This window comes from Zingiber officinale, chromosome 8B (genome assembly GCF_018446385.1).
Source record: "Zingiber officinale cultivar Zhangliang chromosome 8B, Zo_v1.1, whole genome shotgun sequence".
Classification (NCBI taxonomy): domain Eukaryota; kingdom Viridiplantae; phylum Streptophyta; class Magnoliopsida; order Zingiberales; family Zingiberaceae; genus Zingiber; species Zingiber officinale.
The window spans coordinates 97,405,838-97,422,341 of NC_056001.1; the positions used below are offsets into that span (position 1 = coordinate 97,405,838).

General features: G+C 36.4%; 2 protein-coding genes across 2 annotated transcripts; one reads left to right on the top strand and one right to left on the bottom strand.

Annotated features, from left to right (window-relative positions):
- Positions 1 to 9,384: 9,384 nt before the first annotated feature.
- Positions 9,385 to 10,183, bottom strand: LOC122017675 (protein SRC2-like). Its single transcript, XM_042575342.1, has one exon. It carries the CDS (start codon positions 10,166 to 10,168, stop codon positions 9,476 to 9,478), a length of 693 nt encoding a protein of 230 aa, XP_042431276.1. The 5' UTR covers positions 10,169 to 10,183; the 3' UTR covers positions 9,385 to 9,475.
- A 92-nt stretch (positions 10,184 to 10,275) lies between these two features.
- Positions 10,276 to 12,547, top strand: LOC122017676 (40S ribosomal protein S9-2-like). The gene is made up of 3 exons (XM_042575343.1): positions 10,276 to 10,412; positions 10,541 to 10,922; positions 12,172 to 12,547. The coding sequence occupies exons 1-3, from the start codon at positions 10,385 to 10,387 to the stop codon at positions 12,353 to 12,355; spliced, it is 594 nt and encodes a 197-aa protein (XP_042431277.1). The 5' UTR covers positions 10,276 to 10,384; the 3' UTR covers positions 12,356 to 12,547.
- Positions 12,548 to 16,504: the final 3,957 nt, after the last annotated feature.

Consider the following 16,504-nt stretch of genomic DNA (forward strand, 5'->3'; position numbering starts at 1 on the left):
CTCACACATCCCTCTCCTCGAACACTCATCCCAGCGCCTCTATCAGCAACGACACTGACACCACCTCTCCCTTGCCTTGCACACCCCTCGCCTCGCGCACTCATCCCAAAGTCTCCATCATCAACAACGCTGACACCACCTCTCCCTAGTCTCGTGCACTCATCCCAGCGCCTCAACATCGGCGCTGACACCACCTCCATCCAACCCCTCTATCAGCATCGGCACCGACACCACCCTCGTCTCTGCTCCCATTAAAGTCTTGCCAAGGCTTTGATCCACCACTACCTCCATCATCATCGGAATATCTACATCTGTAAGTTCATAGTCATCACTATTATGCTTAAAGACAACATAAACCTCGCTCATTTCATATACCAGACTATGAAGAGAACATTTTCTAACATCTTCTAGAGTACTGTTTAAACTTATATCATCCCACATCTTGCTATCTGTATATGATCTGCACATAACATTGCAATGTATAAATAGAATGTCGTATTCTTTTCTCATAGTTTTCTATATATACCATACTCCGAAATGGACTCTGTTAGTGCAAGAGATATAATAATAGTTGCAACCATTACTCCCACTATTTTTAGGTTACTGTTTGTATATTATCTATATCAAGTGGGTCTTTTATGCATCAACCAGTCATGTATTTTTTTCCCTCCTAAAGTAAACATGTCTTTATTTCCCCTCTAAAATATCTTGTCTTTTTCTTTTACAGTCATGACTCAGCTTAAAGACTAGGAATATAATGAGAAAAAGGAAACTAGTTGTTGTGTTGATGTAATGGTTGGAGATCTTGAATATAGTGAATTGGTTTTTTCAAATGTGTTGTATTTTAGTGGAATGACGTAATAGATCGTATTACTTGAAAAGGCGATATGTGAATGATGTTTTGCTAAGAGAGGGATGATATATAATTTAGCATATGAAAGTGACACTACTTGCATAACACAGCTAAGAATGAATAGGAGTAGTTTTACAAAATTGTGTTGTATGCTCGAAAGTGAAGGGGGGCTGAAAGGAATAAGATATATAGAGGTAGATGAGCAAGTAGCAATATCATTACATTTGCTAGCTCATTATGTCAAGAATAGAACTATACAATTTCAATTTAAAAGGTCTGGTGAAACAAATAAGTAGGCATTTCCCCCTATTTTTGAATGTTGTTATTCGTCTACAAAATGTGTTTTTCGAAAATCCAGAGTCAATTATAGCCGACTCAATAGATTTGAGATGAAAATAGTTTAAGGTAATTATTATATTTATTTTTAAAGTAATGATTTATGATTTTTTTCTTATTTTCTTCTTGTTGTTCCTTTTAGAATTGTTTGGGAGCTTTAGATGAGACACACATTAAAGTTAGAGTATTAGCAGAGGATAGACCTAGATATCGACAAGAAAGGGTGAAATTACTACTAATGTGCTTGCTGCTTGTTCCCAAGAAATGCAATTTATATATGTGTTGTTTGGATGAGAAGGTTCAACTGTAGGTAGTAGAGTACTACGAGATGCAATCACAAGGAAAAATTGATTAAAAATCCCACATGGTTTGCTAATTAATTTTTCAAAATATCTTAAATACTTTACTATGTTTTGAGTTTGTGATATACATTTATTCAATTTATAGGATATTATTACCTTGTCGATGCCGATTACACAAATTGTGAAGACTTTTTAGCACCATAAAAGGGCCAAAGATATCATTTAAATGAGTAGAAAGAAGGCTGAGTACCTAGACACCCTCAAGAGTTTTCAATATGAAGCATTCGGCTACTAGAATGTGATAGAGAAATGATTTGGGCTACTTAAAATATGTTGGGCAATACTTAGAAGTCTGGCTTATTATCCGATCCAAACTCACAATCAAATTATTATGGTATGTTGCCTTCTTCACAATTTTATAAGGAGAGAAATGACTTGGGATATTTCAGAAATAAGGTTGGAGAGAACAGAGAAGGCTGGATAGTCAACCAGATGAAGTTGATGACATTTGTGGAAACATGGCGTTAACCATTGAAATTTCGAGTGAATTTAACGATTGATGAAATAATTTGGCCAATGACATGTTTAATGAATGGAAAAGATCTGGATAAGATCATTTGTGTAATTCTTCTGAATTATTAGATTTTTATAAATGGACAAAGACCATCGTCCTTATTCTGTTTCTTTGAAATTTACATGTGACATGTCTTATGATTTTTAATTTTGTGTTTTAGCTTATTTTGAGTATGTTGAATTACAATGTTTCAAGTTTGCATTTTCTGACCAGCCCATTAAGAAACACAATAGGAACCGAACACTGAACTATTATGTCATCTATTTTTAAGTTCCTCAATAATTAAAATGATCCATGCAAGGTCATGTCATGTAAAGCTCTGACGAATGACAAACTATACACTGTTTCTGTAATCTTTTCTCATATGTATGTATATAAAAGCAGTACCAATAGTTTACTAGCAATTGATAATCTTTTCCATTTTACAAGCTAGCAATTGATAATCTTTTCCATTTTACGGCTGAGAATTCCATGCGGGATCAATATATTAAGGTAATTTATTTTATTACTAAAATATTTTATTTTTATTTTCTTTTGTTTAGTTAGTAATATAAATTTTATTTTACAGATTCATGGAGATGCGGAACAATTTAGATACAAGTATTTGGCTTACTATAAGGAACTTTTTGTCATCTTTGGTGGAGACAGTGCATTTGGGAAAGATGCTCAAGTTCCTGCTGATATTGTGGAAGAATTACTCAAAGTTGTAATTGAAAATGATAAAAGTATAGGCGTTGATGGGGATTATGCTTCATATGCCCAAGATTTCATATTTGGATCAAACGAAGAGAGTTCTAAGCCAAAAATGAGAAAGACCGAGAGCATTAAAGATTTGTCTCAAGTTATTAGAGAGGCGACAACTATTCTTGGGAAAGAACTTAACAATGCAAGTAATCGATTAAGTAAAACATTGGAATATGATGAAGACATTGAAAAAAGAATGAAAATCATTGACGTTTTAACAAAGTTACCTGGGCTTAGCATGTTGGAGTGACACAAAGCGACAAGAAAAATTGATTGTGATTGTGAGACTGTAGATATTTTTTTCACCATACCAGATGATGAGAAAGAAGTTTTTGTGAAAGCATTATCGAGTGGAGATATTTGAGGCGTAGACCTATATGTTTTGTTGTCATTTCTTTGAATAAATTAAACTTGTAATTTCCTAGATAGGCTAAACTTGATGGTTAAATTTATTTTTTATGCAAACTTGGTGGTTAATTTTGTTCGGTTTAGTCAAATTTGATTTGATTTAGTTTAGTTTGATTTTATTCCAGTGATTAAATTTAGTTTGGTTTAATTTGATTTTTATTAAAAATATATATATATGTTCATTCTTGGAATTCACTTTTCATTTTCATCTTCTGAAGGTTCTATTCTATTATCTAGTTAATAATACACTCAGACATCCGTAGATGTTTATGTGACATTGAGGTATATGATAGTTTAGTTAAAATCCTATTTTGATACTCACACTTAAAATCAGATCATACAATGGGGAACTTGTAACAATTTGCTCTGTTGCAGTGGATGTTACAGAAATATTATTGATTATGTAATACATTGGCTAGTGTTTTCATTCCTGTGAAAAGTTTGTTTTCAAACTGTATTATAAATAACCAGCTCTGTTGCTGAGGACATCGGCCGACAGGTAAAGGATTTTTTTATTAGAGGAATTTGCTCATTTTTAGTTACTTTTTCCAATAGTAGGTAGATTCAATATATTAATTTCATAATTTCTACTTCTCTTATTTTTCATTGTGAGAGTTGCTCACATATGGTCGAAGAATTCCAGTTACTGAGCTTTTTGCAAGGAGCATATCGCTTTATTTGTGATCAGGTTTAGTGGATGATAATTTTCTCATTCACTAATGCCCACTAATACTTGTTCTATGATAAATACATAAATGAAAAGATCTTAAATTAGTAAGAGACAAATCAGTTTGTCTCTAGAATCCTCTTGTTTGAATTTGTTCTTTGAACCGAACATAAGAATGATTCATTTGGTTAAATAACTCAAATTTTTTTTTTCATTTTAATGATATCAAAACTGACACACGTCTTGGCATCTAAATTAATCCAGCTTGAATGAAATATATATTCTTCAGTTGAAACTTTCTATCTGAACATTGCAAGACGTCGTAATTGCAACCATGGGACGTCGCAATTTCGGTTCGATAAAATTTGATTTGATTTCGTTTAGTTTGATTTTACTCAATTTGATTAAATTTAATTTTATTTAATTTGATCTTGTTTAATTTAGTATGATTTAATTTAATTTAATTGAGATGAAGAATAAAATTATTTAAATTCTATTATAAGGATATTTTTATCATTTTACAATAATATGTATTATATTCCTTATCAAAAACAATATATATTAAACAAAAGAATATAATCAACTTTATAATCAAAGATATACAACTATTTCACCAAACATAGTAATATAATTCTTGCATTACATTATAAATTTGATTACATTATGCCGAACTAAACGTAGCCTAAAATTTACTTGCAATCCTGAGTTAGCACAATAGATATAAAATGGTAAAGAAAAATAATGTTAGCATTATTAATAATTCGCAGGTCGGGTCGACCGTGCACGATCGACCGGAAACCAGTCGGTCATATATTATCAAGGGTTACCTTCCCCTAGGGTTGCTTAGCTTCACTCACTAGGACTTCCATTATTTGACTTCACTTACCAGGACTTCCACCACTTAGCTTCACTCACTAGGGTCTGGCTTCACTCACCAGGACTTTCACTACCTACCTTCACTAACTAAGGTCTGATTTCACTCACTAGTGTTGGAGCAATCTTGCCTCAAGATGGTCCGGGGTGACCATAGGTTTTGATATTTTATGTAAAGAGTTTAAGTTAGGTTTAGTCTTATATTTGATATGTGTATTTAAGTTATGCAGATTTACAGGATACACATATGATTCAGTTTAATAGCTTCGAGTCCGGTGAAGGATGGAGCATCAGAAAGACTGTGGACAAGATAGCAAGGACAAGAGCCAAGGGAAACGACTTTGAGGCATACGCGAAGGATGACATTTGGACAAGCCGTGGGGTTGAATGCATCCGAGGGACGAGAGCCAAAGGAAGTAGGCTTGAAGGTAAGAGATCAAGGCTACGAGAAAGAGTCAAGTGACTCGTGAGGATGAGGGTCTGAGTGTTGAGAGATTGTACTCGGGGTACAGTCAATTGATACTTTCATCAGTCGACTAGTATCAAACCGTTGGGATGTAATGGTCGAATTTCATGTTAGTATTAGCCCTAGTACCAATTATGAGATGATTGTAAAGGGCTCATTTTGTATCATATTTTATTATTAATAAAAGACAAAGTTGGTTATTATATTTATTTCAATTCAGTGTCGAATGAATAAGTATAATAATGTCCTAGAGTAGGAGGTTCTAATCTACAACATATCAATTGGTTGAATTGATAGTGAGATATTATAGATATACATAGAACACTACTCTTAACTATTCCTAGTCAAACATTAATATGCAAGGACAATATTAATGCATTGAGACTAGTATGTAGGTCAACAGATGACTTAATCTCATAAGTAATGGATATGAGATATCAGATTGACGCATGGGTATATATTAGAGAATATATACTAAATGACCCGCCATGAGAATGTTTCATGGATCGTTATATGAGTGTCATAAACATTCTCATGTGACTATTGGTATGGATAGTCCTTAGACCTGAAGTCACTACGGTTCCTTACATAAGGAGTTGTGTACTTTGGTATCAGCAAACGTCACCCGTAACAAGGTGAACTATAAAGTCGATTACTGGGTATGCAATAAGTTATTCAGAGGGATGTGAGTGATGTAGATGAGATCTATCCCTTCCATATAACGGAAGTGATATTTGTGGACCCCTTGATTAGTAGGATATAAGCATGCATGATCATGCTCAAATGAGTCAATATGCGATATTGAGCTTATTTGATTAAATGTGTCGACTTAGAGATCAAGAAACACAAAAATTGATAAGAAGATGACACGTTCTATGTCATAGTAATCAATCTAGATATCAAGGATTGAAGGATTGAGTCATACAAGATAATAGACACGGAAAGGTTAGGTCGGATCCCGATATTCTCGTCACTTGGATAACAATGATGCATTGCTAGATGCCACTCATTGCTTATATATCTAAAATAGTTTTAGATACATTGCCAACGTTACGAGAGCCTATTGGGTCACACACAAAGAAAATGTTGATTTGGAGATGAATTATGAGGTTAAGTTTAATCCAAATTATACACATTGAGTTAGACTCGAATGAATTCAGATTAGACTTATTGAGTAATGGGTTAGACTCATTGATTTATTGGGTTAATGGCTTATTGGTTAATGATTAATCCAATATTCTAAATCCAACCCATTAAAATTAATGAATATTAATAGAGATTAATATATTATCATTAATCAAAAGGAAGATCAAGAGACAAAAACGTTTTTGTATTCATTGGATGAATACAAAAGTCATTTATAAAAGTAACCTTTAGGTGAAGTAACCTTTTTTGGTAAAGTAACATTTTGGTGAAGTAACCTATTTAGTAAAGTAATCCTTTTGTGAAATCACCTTATATAGATGAAGTGACCTTTTGGGTGATGTGATCTTCTTAGTTTTTGCTCTTCTTCCTTCTTCCACTCTTGGCCGAAACTTCCATAAGAGGTTGCTAGCACAACCTTTGGTTGTTTCTTTCTCCATTTTGTGAGTTCGTGAGACAGACGGAGAATGTGTTCGTGTGGATACCGTAGAGGCACGGACGTGTTGATCGTGCTGAGATCTACATCCTAAAGAAACATTCCTGTAGGGATTGCGAAGGGCATGCAACAAAGGTATATATATTTTTTTAACAAAACTTAGTATATGGTATCCTTTGCATGCATCTTCTGGATAGGAACTTATTTTTCCACTGCGCTTTTCGGCGTGTTTAGCGCTATAGTTCCTTACATTTTCACAGAGGGGCAGTTGACTGACCCTTTTACTAATCGACTGGTAAGTGGGATTTTCCAACCCATGACCTATATATCCAAGGCTTGAGAGCTTGGTTAAGGTTGACGAAATAGAAGTGATTAACCCCTATTAGTAGTCTACCAGTGACCTAACATCTCAAGTGTTCTTGTGAGAGTTGTGTCTACGTGAGCTAGCCGAAGTTTATCGGGGAGTCATCCCACCAACAGATCAGGATCGTCCACTTCACAGATAGCCATGAAATAGGAGCTTTGTCTCCAAACCACGTTAAATAAGCTTGTTAGCAGTTTGTTTTTCCTTTAATATTTAGCTTGTTTGTTTTGTATTATTCCGCTGTGTAACTAACAATTATAGGAAGAACTATAAATTGGGGGTGTTGTCTATTCAACCCCCTTCTAGCCGACCACCGATCCCCAACAACTAGGACTTCCACTACCTAGCTTCACTCACTAGGGCCCAACTTCACTCAGTAGGACTTTCACTACCTAATTTCACTCACTAGGATCTGACTTCACTCACCAGGACTTCCATTACTTACCTTCATTCACAAGGGTCTGACTTCACTCCCCAAGACTTTCCTTTGCCTAACCTCTAGTGAGGACTAGTCATTTAGTAAACTTCTCACTTGCCTATCTTTCGGTTAAGACTTATCCTTGCTACTCATCTAGTCATAACTAGATTTCTCTCTTCCAAACATCAAGTTTCGTTTGGATCAACCCTTGGTCAAACTGACCAAACTTAGGTATATTGTCAAATATCGAAACCCTAGAGATCGATTGCACCAACAGAAGATTCTAGGGTTTCAGTTTTACTAAGATGCTAGTTAATATCCCTATGTATTGTTCATCTCCTTACCTCTATGCCTACATTTTTGTAGGGTTTCTAACTAAAGTCCGACACAATCCCACAAAGATCGCACCGAAAAGTTTACTTAAGTTATAACATTATTAAGTAATGAAGCAACTTTAGAAAGTCCAATTAAAAAGTTACCCTATGTCCCCTCGGTGATACAATCGCTAGAGTTATCTAATACACTTTTTAATGGTAAATTAATACAATTAAATGGAAGAGATGACCTAGAGAGTTCGATTAAAGGGATATCCTCTATCATAGAATCTCTTGATCATATAATTGCTAGATTATACAAGTTACTTTCTAACATTAATTTGGGAAAAAATCTCTAACCTCTAATTAGATATTCCTTTATAGAGAATCAGTCTCTTTACAAAAGAATCGTTCTACAAAGTCCACTTAAAGGAGATCCCCCTATCACAGGGCCGCCCCACGATCATACAATCTAACACTTCTTCTCTACAAGGTGACCAATCCACAATAATCCATATGTATACACCACACACACATTTCGTCAAACATATATAAAACACAATACACAAGAACAAGTTATAAACATATTATTGAATAAGAAAATAAGCAAATATATAGTCATCACTAGCAAGTCGAGGTCTTCCTGTGACAAGGTGACAATTGTGAATTTTCCGACATTATCGTTTTTCACGTTCTAGATCAAGTGTATGTTTCTACAAATGACATCAAATTTGATCTCGTTTGAAATTGGTGAAGCTGGACCATCGATGAGTTGGCTAGAAGGTTGACCACAGAAGAAGACATCGAGAAGAGGAGACCTACAGAAGACAACAAAGGGGGAAGAAGGAGGATCAATAGATAGACCAAGGGAGGGGTCCTTGGCGATGCCATTCTGACACTCAAAGTTAGTGAGGTGGAGGAAATATATGTAAAAAATAGTAGATGCAGTAAGTGTTTTTTGATGAAGAAGTATACCTGTGCTTGCGAGGTGCGGGATCCTTTTATAGCACTTTGCAATCCCCGTATTAAATAAATGTCATGATTAAATGCTATATTAAAGTAAGGAAAATATTTTATTAATGTATTTTTATAATATTGTGCACTCACATCACCCATATATTACGGGTATTTCGTATTTGTATTAAGAGGTTGAGAGTCTTAGTGAGCAGAGCCTAATAACTTAAGAAATCTGATAAGGAATATTAAGGGAGCAGAGTCTAACGATTCAAGAAATCCTATCGAGAGTATCTCGGATGATCCGATGGGTGGGAGACTCTACCCGACCGTTTTATCCTGCATGGGATCTCCCTGTATTCTCCGTATCACTAATCATTAGAGAAGGCAAAAGGAAATGAGATTTGAATCAACGCAAGTTAAATACATTGAACAAAATCGATCAAAAACAAATAGTTATTTTTTTAAAAAATTATTTCTTAAAAAAATTGTGTCCCCTCCAACCACAACAGCAGCAACAACAATGATCGTCTCAATAAAATTCGAATCGATTGGATTTCATTCGTTGCAATTATTTTTCATTGGGATTTTACCGCAATTGAAGTACCGGCGTTTCCTTTGCATCACAGGGGCGGCGAATAGGGGGCGACTAGATGGGGAGCGTCGCCGTCACGAGCTCGCCTGCTGTCACGGTAGCAAGGCCGCGCGCCGTGAGCGTCCACGGCGGACGGGTAGGCGAAGTCGGTGATCGGATCAGGATCCGGCGCCGGGATGCGCTCGCCGAGCTTGTAAGAGAAATTGAGCACCCCTTTCGGTCTGCCCGACCCGATCGGGCAAACCTGGTAGCTGATGTGCCGGACGCTCCGCCGTCCCTCGTTTCCCTCCGAGTTGAACAGATCGGCGAGGGGCACGCGGACCTCGCCGACGTCGCGATCGCCGAGGGGGCAGGCGCGCTCGGTGCGGAGGAGGATGTGGAGCGAGTGGCTGCCGGAGAGGGCGCCTTCAGCGGGGACGGCGAGGCGCAGGGTCGAATGCCAGATAGGGTTGCGCCCGCCGTGCGGATCAGAAGGCGTGCGGTGGGACGATCGGCGGTCGCTGGAGACGGAGACGACGGCATAGACAGCCATCTTGGAGAAGACGTTGACTTGCTTCAGGCCCTTGGCCGAGCCCAATGTGATCTCCAGCGTGCGGTAATCCATGGCCGATCTCAGCGGATTTTCCACGGCGGGTAACCCATCGCCTGGCCGACCTCGACGGAGCTTCCAGCCTTCCGCCAGGGATCGCAGAGGGGGAATCGGGGACGAGGAAGACCGCATACTGGGCGATGGATATTAATCAACGTTTAAAAACCAGACCGGACCACCGGTCCGCATGCAATCTCGTATACGGTGCGGTTTATTGGACCGGTCTATTTTTAGGGTTTCTATTATATCATCGTCAAAGGCAACGAACGAACTGTGCTATATTGTCATTTCTTCCGCCGCGGCGGCTCTTGATCTCCTCCGTCTTGAGGCAAAGCTTGCGAACGAGACATGGTGCATGTCAGCTTCTACCGCAACTGTAAGATCCTCTTCTATTGATCTTCGATTGGGTTGCATTCGTACTGCATGAAAGATAATATTTTTTTTCCCCCGGATTCTGGTCTGGATCTGCTTCGAAAATCGTAGTTAACGGTTGATGTTTGGTAGATGGGAAGACCTTCAAGAAGCCCCGCCGGCCCTACGAGAAGGAGCGGCTGGACGCGGAGCTGAAGCTGGTGGGTGAGTATGGCCTCCGGTGCAAGCGCGAACTGTGGAGAGTCCAATACGCATTGAGCCGTATCCGGAACGCTGCCAGGGAGCTTCTCACCCTCGACGAGAAGAACCCCCGCCGGATCTTTGAGGGCGAGGCCCTGCTCCGGAGGATGAACCGTTACGGGCTCCTGGGGGAGGGTCAGAACAAGCTCGATTACGTTCTTGCGCTCACTGTGGAGAACTTTCTGGAGCGACGCCTTCAGACGCTCGTGTTCAAGTCAGGGATGGCCAAGTCGATCCACCACGCTCGTGTACTGATCAGGCAGCGACACATCAGGTTAGTTGGCTTTCCTATTATGAGGCCAAAGAGCATGTTAATTATTTATCCATTTAATTGTTGAAAAGCCTTAACTTTTCGCTTCTGTTCTCATCTTTACTTCTACTTGAACATGAGCAGTTAGAATCACTTCGTTTATCTCAGTGGATACTACCTTTTTGTGATTATAAGTGTTTGTTTTTGTATTTTTTACCCTCTTTTTCTTTGGTTACATATGAATTGCTACTATCAATTTGGATGCTTAGAACAGAAAGTATGAACTTGAAGTTAGTTTGTAAGTTAGTTTGTAAGTTAGTTTCTAGTGATTGTGGCAAAAAACATTGTGGCCACTTCTAATTTTGCATATGATGTTTGAGTTCATAAAATGCGGTTGTTTGAAGATTGTATCCTTAGTATAGGGATAAAAAGAATGTTTCCTTTGGCTAAATCGTTTTGTTCCATTCTTTTTTCTGTTTCTAAAATTTGGTTCTGTTCTCTTGTTTCCATGTCAATTGATGAACACTCTTGTTTCATAAGTGAGAATGGATATTGTATTGTCACTTAACTATCTGGATTATCGCATTATGGTCTAGTGTCTTAGTCAAAACCCAAACAATAGAAAACATACTGTTAGAGTTGTGTTTGCTGTGGAAATATTTTTTGGACCTATTAAAACTTGAATATAGATAGATGCTCCTCAGAACTAGAAGGCATTTTGAAAAACCATCTAGTTTCTCAACAAGACATTCATATATTATCCTGCTTATATGTGTGTGTGCGCGTTTGATCTAACTTTGCCATGATAAGGTGAAGACCATGGAGCAGTATCCTTCTGACTGAGAATGCAGACAATATCAGATTAGCACCCCTTGATAAATGACCAATTATTGATTGTAACAAGATCTTTATTTATTGTCTTGCATAATCTATTATGTACATATTGTTGTCATCATCACTAATTTTATTTGTTCCATCTAATCGAGAATGGCTATAATGCTTGCATATTCGTATCCCTAGAAATATTGATATTAGTTTCACAATAAATTCTCTGTTGATGGCCTCATTTGTTCTCTTGCAATTCTCTTTCGCCACAAAAACTTATGGCTTACTATTTCCTAAGAAGACGTGTAGGCTTCTATGTAAACCTATTATTCTTGTCGGCATTGAACTTACTCTCTTTGTGTTGTATGTATACAAGTTTTTCCTCGATATCATATAATGATTTTTGTTTGGCTAGTGTTATAATATTAAACTTTGGCCTTGCTTGCAGAGTCGGAAGGCAAGTTGTCAACATTCCTTCATTTATGGTTAGAGTCGATTCTGCCAAGCATATCGATTTCTCATTGACTAGTCCATTTGGAGGTGGCCGTCCCGGAAGAGTTAAGAGAAAGAACCAGAAGGCTGCTGCAAAGAAGGCAGCCGGAGGCGACGGTGATGAGGATGATGAGGAATGAGCATTATGTTTAAGCATTTACTTGAATTAGTAGCTCTCTATTTTTTATTTTCCCATTGATTTTCTATCTATTTATTTTCATTTCCAATTCAGTAGCTTAACTTATCAACACCCGTCATTTTCTCATTTTACTAAACATGGATTTTGATGATCATTCTCTGAGATTATGAAGCTCCTTGTTTATTTGCTTCAACTATTGATTTGGTGTCCTTGTTTATTTGATTGTTCATATGAATAGAGTGAACTGATAACGATAAGATCAGAAGATGAGGATAAAGCACAGCAACAATCAGGGGTGCAAAAATAGATAATAACTTTAGTTAAAAGTGCTACAACCTAAAGTATAATTATTTCTACTTGATTAAAATTGTTATTGTCGTAAGTTAAATTTGTTTTAATATTGTTGCAGCAGTTTTGTTCAATATGTTGATTTATGTTTTAAGTAGTTGTAGCAGTTTTGAGTAAGGTTAATATGTGTATTAATTTGGAACAAAGTTATAATAAGCATAAGGATATTTTTACAATAACAGATATGTTTAATATTTTAGAGCCTTTTTTATTTTTCTGCAAATAAAACTAGGCTAATGTGCTATTATGTATGAGTATATGTTCCTTCGGAACGATACGGTGGTTAAGATATGGAGTATTATTATATTAGGTCATGAGGCCGAGTTTCTGATTATGTCTTCTTTCATGTCTTGGCCATTGCACTAATAGTTAATAGTCATATGCGATTTACTTTTTTCGTATTGACCTAGAGGCAGGTTGACGCGGGGGGAGGGGTGGGGCGCTGAGGGTGAACGAATCAACTTTTGCCATATATGTGGTAAGAGGCGATGCGTTTGCCCCTAGGGGTGAGTAATCAATCCGTCAAACTGACCAACCCGTTCATACCGACCCAAATTGAATTGAAAAAAAATCTCGCTGGATATAGGGCCGGATGTGGGGTTCTGATATTGCATTATCTGATCTAGTAGGGTCGGATAGTTTTTTACCCTAATAATCAAACCAATCTGATCCGCGATCACCTCTATTTGTAGTAGCTACTATCGATAAGTTGCTACACGTTGTAGCAGCTAATTTCAATTAGTTGCTACACGTTGTAGCAGTTAATTCCAATTAGCTGCTATAACGTGTAATGAGTAATGTCTATTATCATTTTAAAATATTTTATTTTTTTTGTTGTATTTATATTTATATTTTATATTTCATTAGATATAGAGTTGGATATACAAATACTTAGTAACCCGTCGAATATTTGATACATAAGAACCGTCGGATATAAGGTCAGATATAGGGTCCTGATATTACATTATCTGATCTAGTAGGGTCCGATAGTATTTTACCCCTAAAATCGAACTAACTCGATCCGCGATCACGCCTACTCACCCCAGCGCTCTTGTCAACTCGTCCCTAGGCCAATACGGAGGAGGTAAATTACGGGTGACTACTGGTCATTAGTGCAATTGGGCAAAGCATGGGGGAAGATATATTCGGATGCGTCGGGTTTTAATCTCAAGATCTCATATGACAACATCTTATGTCTTAACCATCGTACCATTCTGAAAATATAACTTTTACTATATATGTGGTAGATGATTTATTCGTCCCAGCGCCATGCAACTTTTGCCATTGATTGTGCAAAAAGGCGGGTCCCGCCGCCCAGTGGCCCCCTAGGCCTGACCCCACAGAAATCCTAGGAGGAGGTAAATCAGCGGTGAATGTTGACCCGGGTAAAGCGTGGTGTCTCCGGAATTTAACACAGCCGACCCAGATTATTCATCCAGTGCGCGTCCGTGGACCTTCGACCCTACGACTCATTGTGCAAGGATGCCACGCCTTAACCGGTTGATCCAGTCCGCGGGGGCAACTTTTGCCATTGATGGTTATAAGGGGTGTGGTCATTGAGAAAGTTACTCATCTAAATTAGAAAATTTTAAAGTGTAAAAAGGTGCACCTTTTATATTGAAATTATTTAAAGCGGTCTTTCATTTATTATTAAAAGAAGGTTCATCTAATCATTTTAGTTTTTGAAATTATCTTTATATTTTTATGTTGTTGTAAATCTTTTTAAAATTATCCTTCTTTTTAATATTATTATAACAGCTAAAAGCTATTATAGATATCTGTTATATAATTATAGCAACTACATAATTACAGCCTATCTTTTTAAAAATTGTCTTTATTTTTTATGTTATTGTAACACTAAGTTATAACGAATCTTTTTGAAATTGTCTTTAATTTTTTATGTTGTTATAACAACTAAGAGATCATAGGTAAGTAACCGCTATATATTTGTAGTAATTATAATTGGTATAGTTATAGTAACTACAACATCGTAATTTATATATTACAATATAGATTTATGTTGATTAGAAATAAAGTTGTTTGTAACTAGTATTATCTAATATTGACTAGTCTTATTAGTATTATACGAGTTAAAGTATGACTGTATTATACTATTGGCTAATGTTGATAAAAATAAAATATTCAAATTATAATAACTATGCACTATAACTACTAAAATATTCTAATTTATGTCGTTGGCTTGTTTACTAAAAATCTTTTAATTTTTTTTTAGAAATTATTTTAAAAATTAACTTTGAAGATCTTGAATTTTTTCTCTTGTTATGTTATAATTTTATCTTTTATATCTATAATTTTATCCTTTTTATCAATTATTTTATCTTTAGAAGTTATTAAAGTTTCTGAATCACTGGCATAGATTTTATTCTGAGCAATTAACTCACTAATTCTGACCTTTATCTGGGCAATGATCCGGTCCTTGCCCTTAACCATAGACTCTAAATGATCAATTTCACCCTCCCTTACTTGACAATTTGTACAAACCTCTTTCTCCTGAATACATTCTGTAGTAAATTGCTCAGGAACTTGTTCAGGATTTTCCTCAGAAACTAATTGTATAAACCCCTAATCAATTTATTGATCTATATGCTCTACAACATCTTCTACGGATTCGTTTAAGAGTAGATATGTCTCTAGATCCGATGGACTTAAATCAACAATTATTTTGACAGCAGATAATTCTGTGATCCTAGACTTTATTGTCTCCATATGGGAGCCTGACCATTTCCATCTGAATATTCTTGGAAGGGCATGTTGTCTGTAAGGATCTATTATTTTGACATGTTCATACATCCACACCTGCAATACAATAAAAATAGTTAAATATGAAATTTTCTGCATAAATTATATGAGTCTATCATTAAATTGAAGAACTTATAGCGAGGAGATGTGTGAACCCTTTGAGCATGGGAGTTTGATTTCCCTCAAGACCCTATAGCTTCGGCCTTTGTGAAAGCATCATACCAATGACCCCCAACTGTGGGCTCATATAATCATATACAACCTTACACCAATTATACCTACTTAAATTAGCAAAATCATCTACGCAATCTATTAGTGATTGTACTGGTAATCTAGATATACTGTTAGTAGTAGTAAATAAAACACAAACAAAGAAATATAATATTAAAAATTGACAAAAGAGAGTATCAGTTTCAGCAGATGAAGATTGTTTGCTGAGGTTGATCATCTTGTTCTCTAGTTTCTTCTGTATACACTCCACATTACTGAAGTGTTGAAGAAATAGTGGGTGGTGGCTGCATGTTTTTGTAAATTTACTTCATCGCCTTGGTCTGAGAGTCCTAGAATCAATGAAACATCTTTCCTAGTGAAGCTAATCTCTTTATTATGAAAGATGAAACATCTAACTTAAACGCTCTAATTGTCAAACATATTTTGTATAAGGCTTCGAATATTTGTAATTTCAGGTATGACTACTGCCTCAGCAAATGAGCTTCCATTGATCAACTCCATCTGCCGGTCGTTTATGTATAGTGATGATAAAAAAAACCCTTGAAGTGAGGATAATTACTTTTTCAATGCACTTTCTTATGATATACAAGGGAAGCAGAAGTTTTCTGGCTCATCATTTAATTCTGTCAAACAAATACATATGATCTTAGTGATACTCAGTTGGCTTCATTACAATGTAGTTAGTTTTCACCTATAATATGATACATTACATTATTATTTTTTAACCATAATATGATACATTACAATGTCTATAATTTCTCCTAGGTAGTACAATGTGAGTAGTAGCTGTTACAACATAGGTATTGATCAC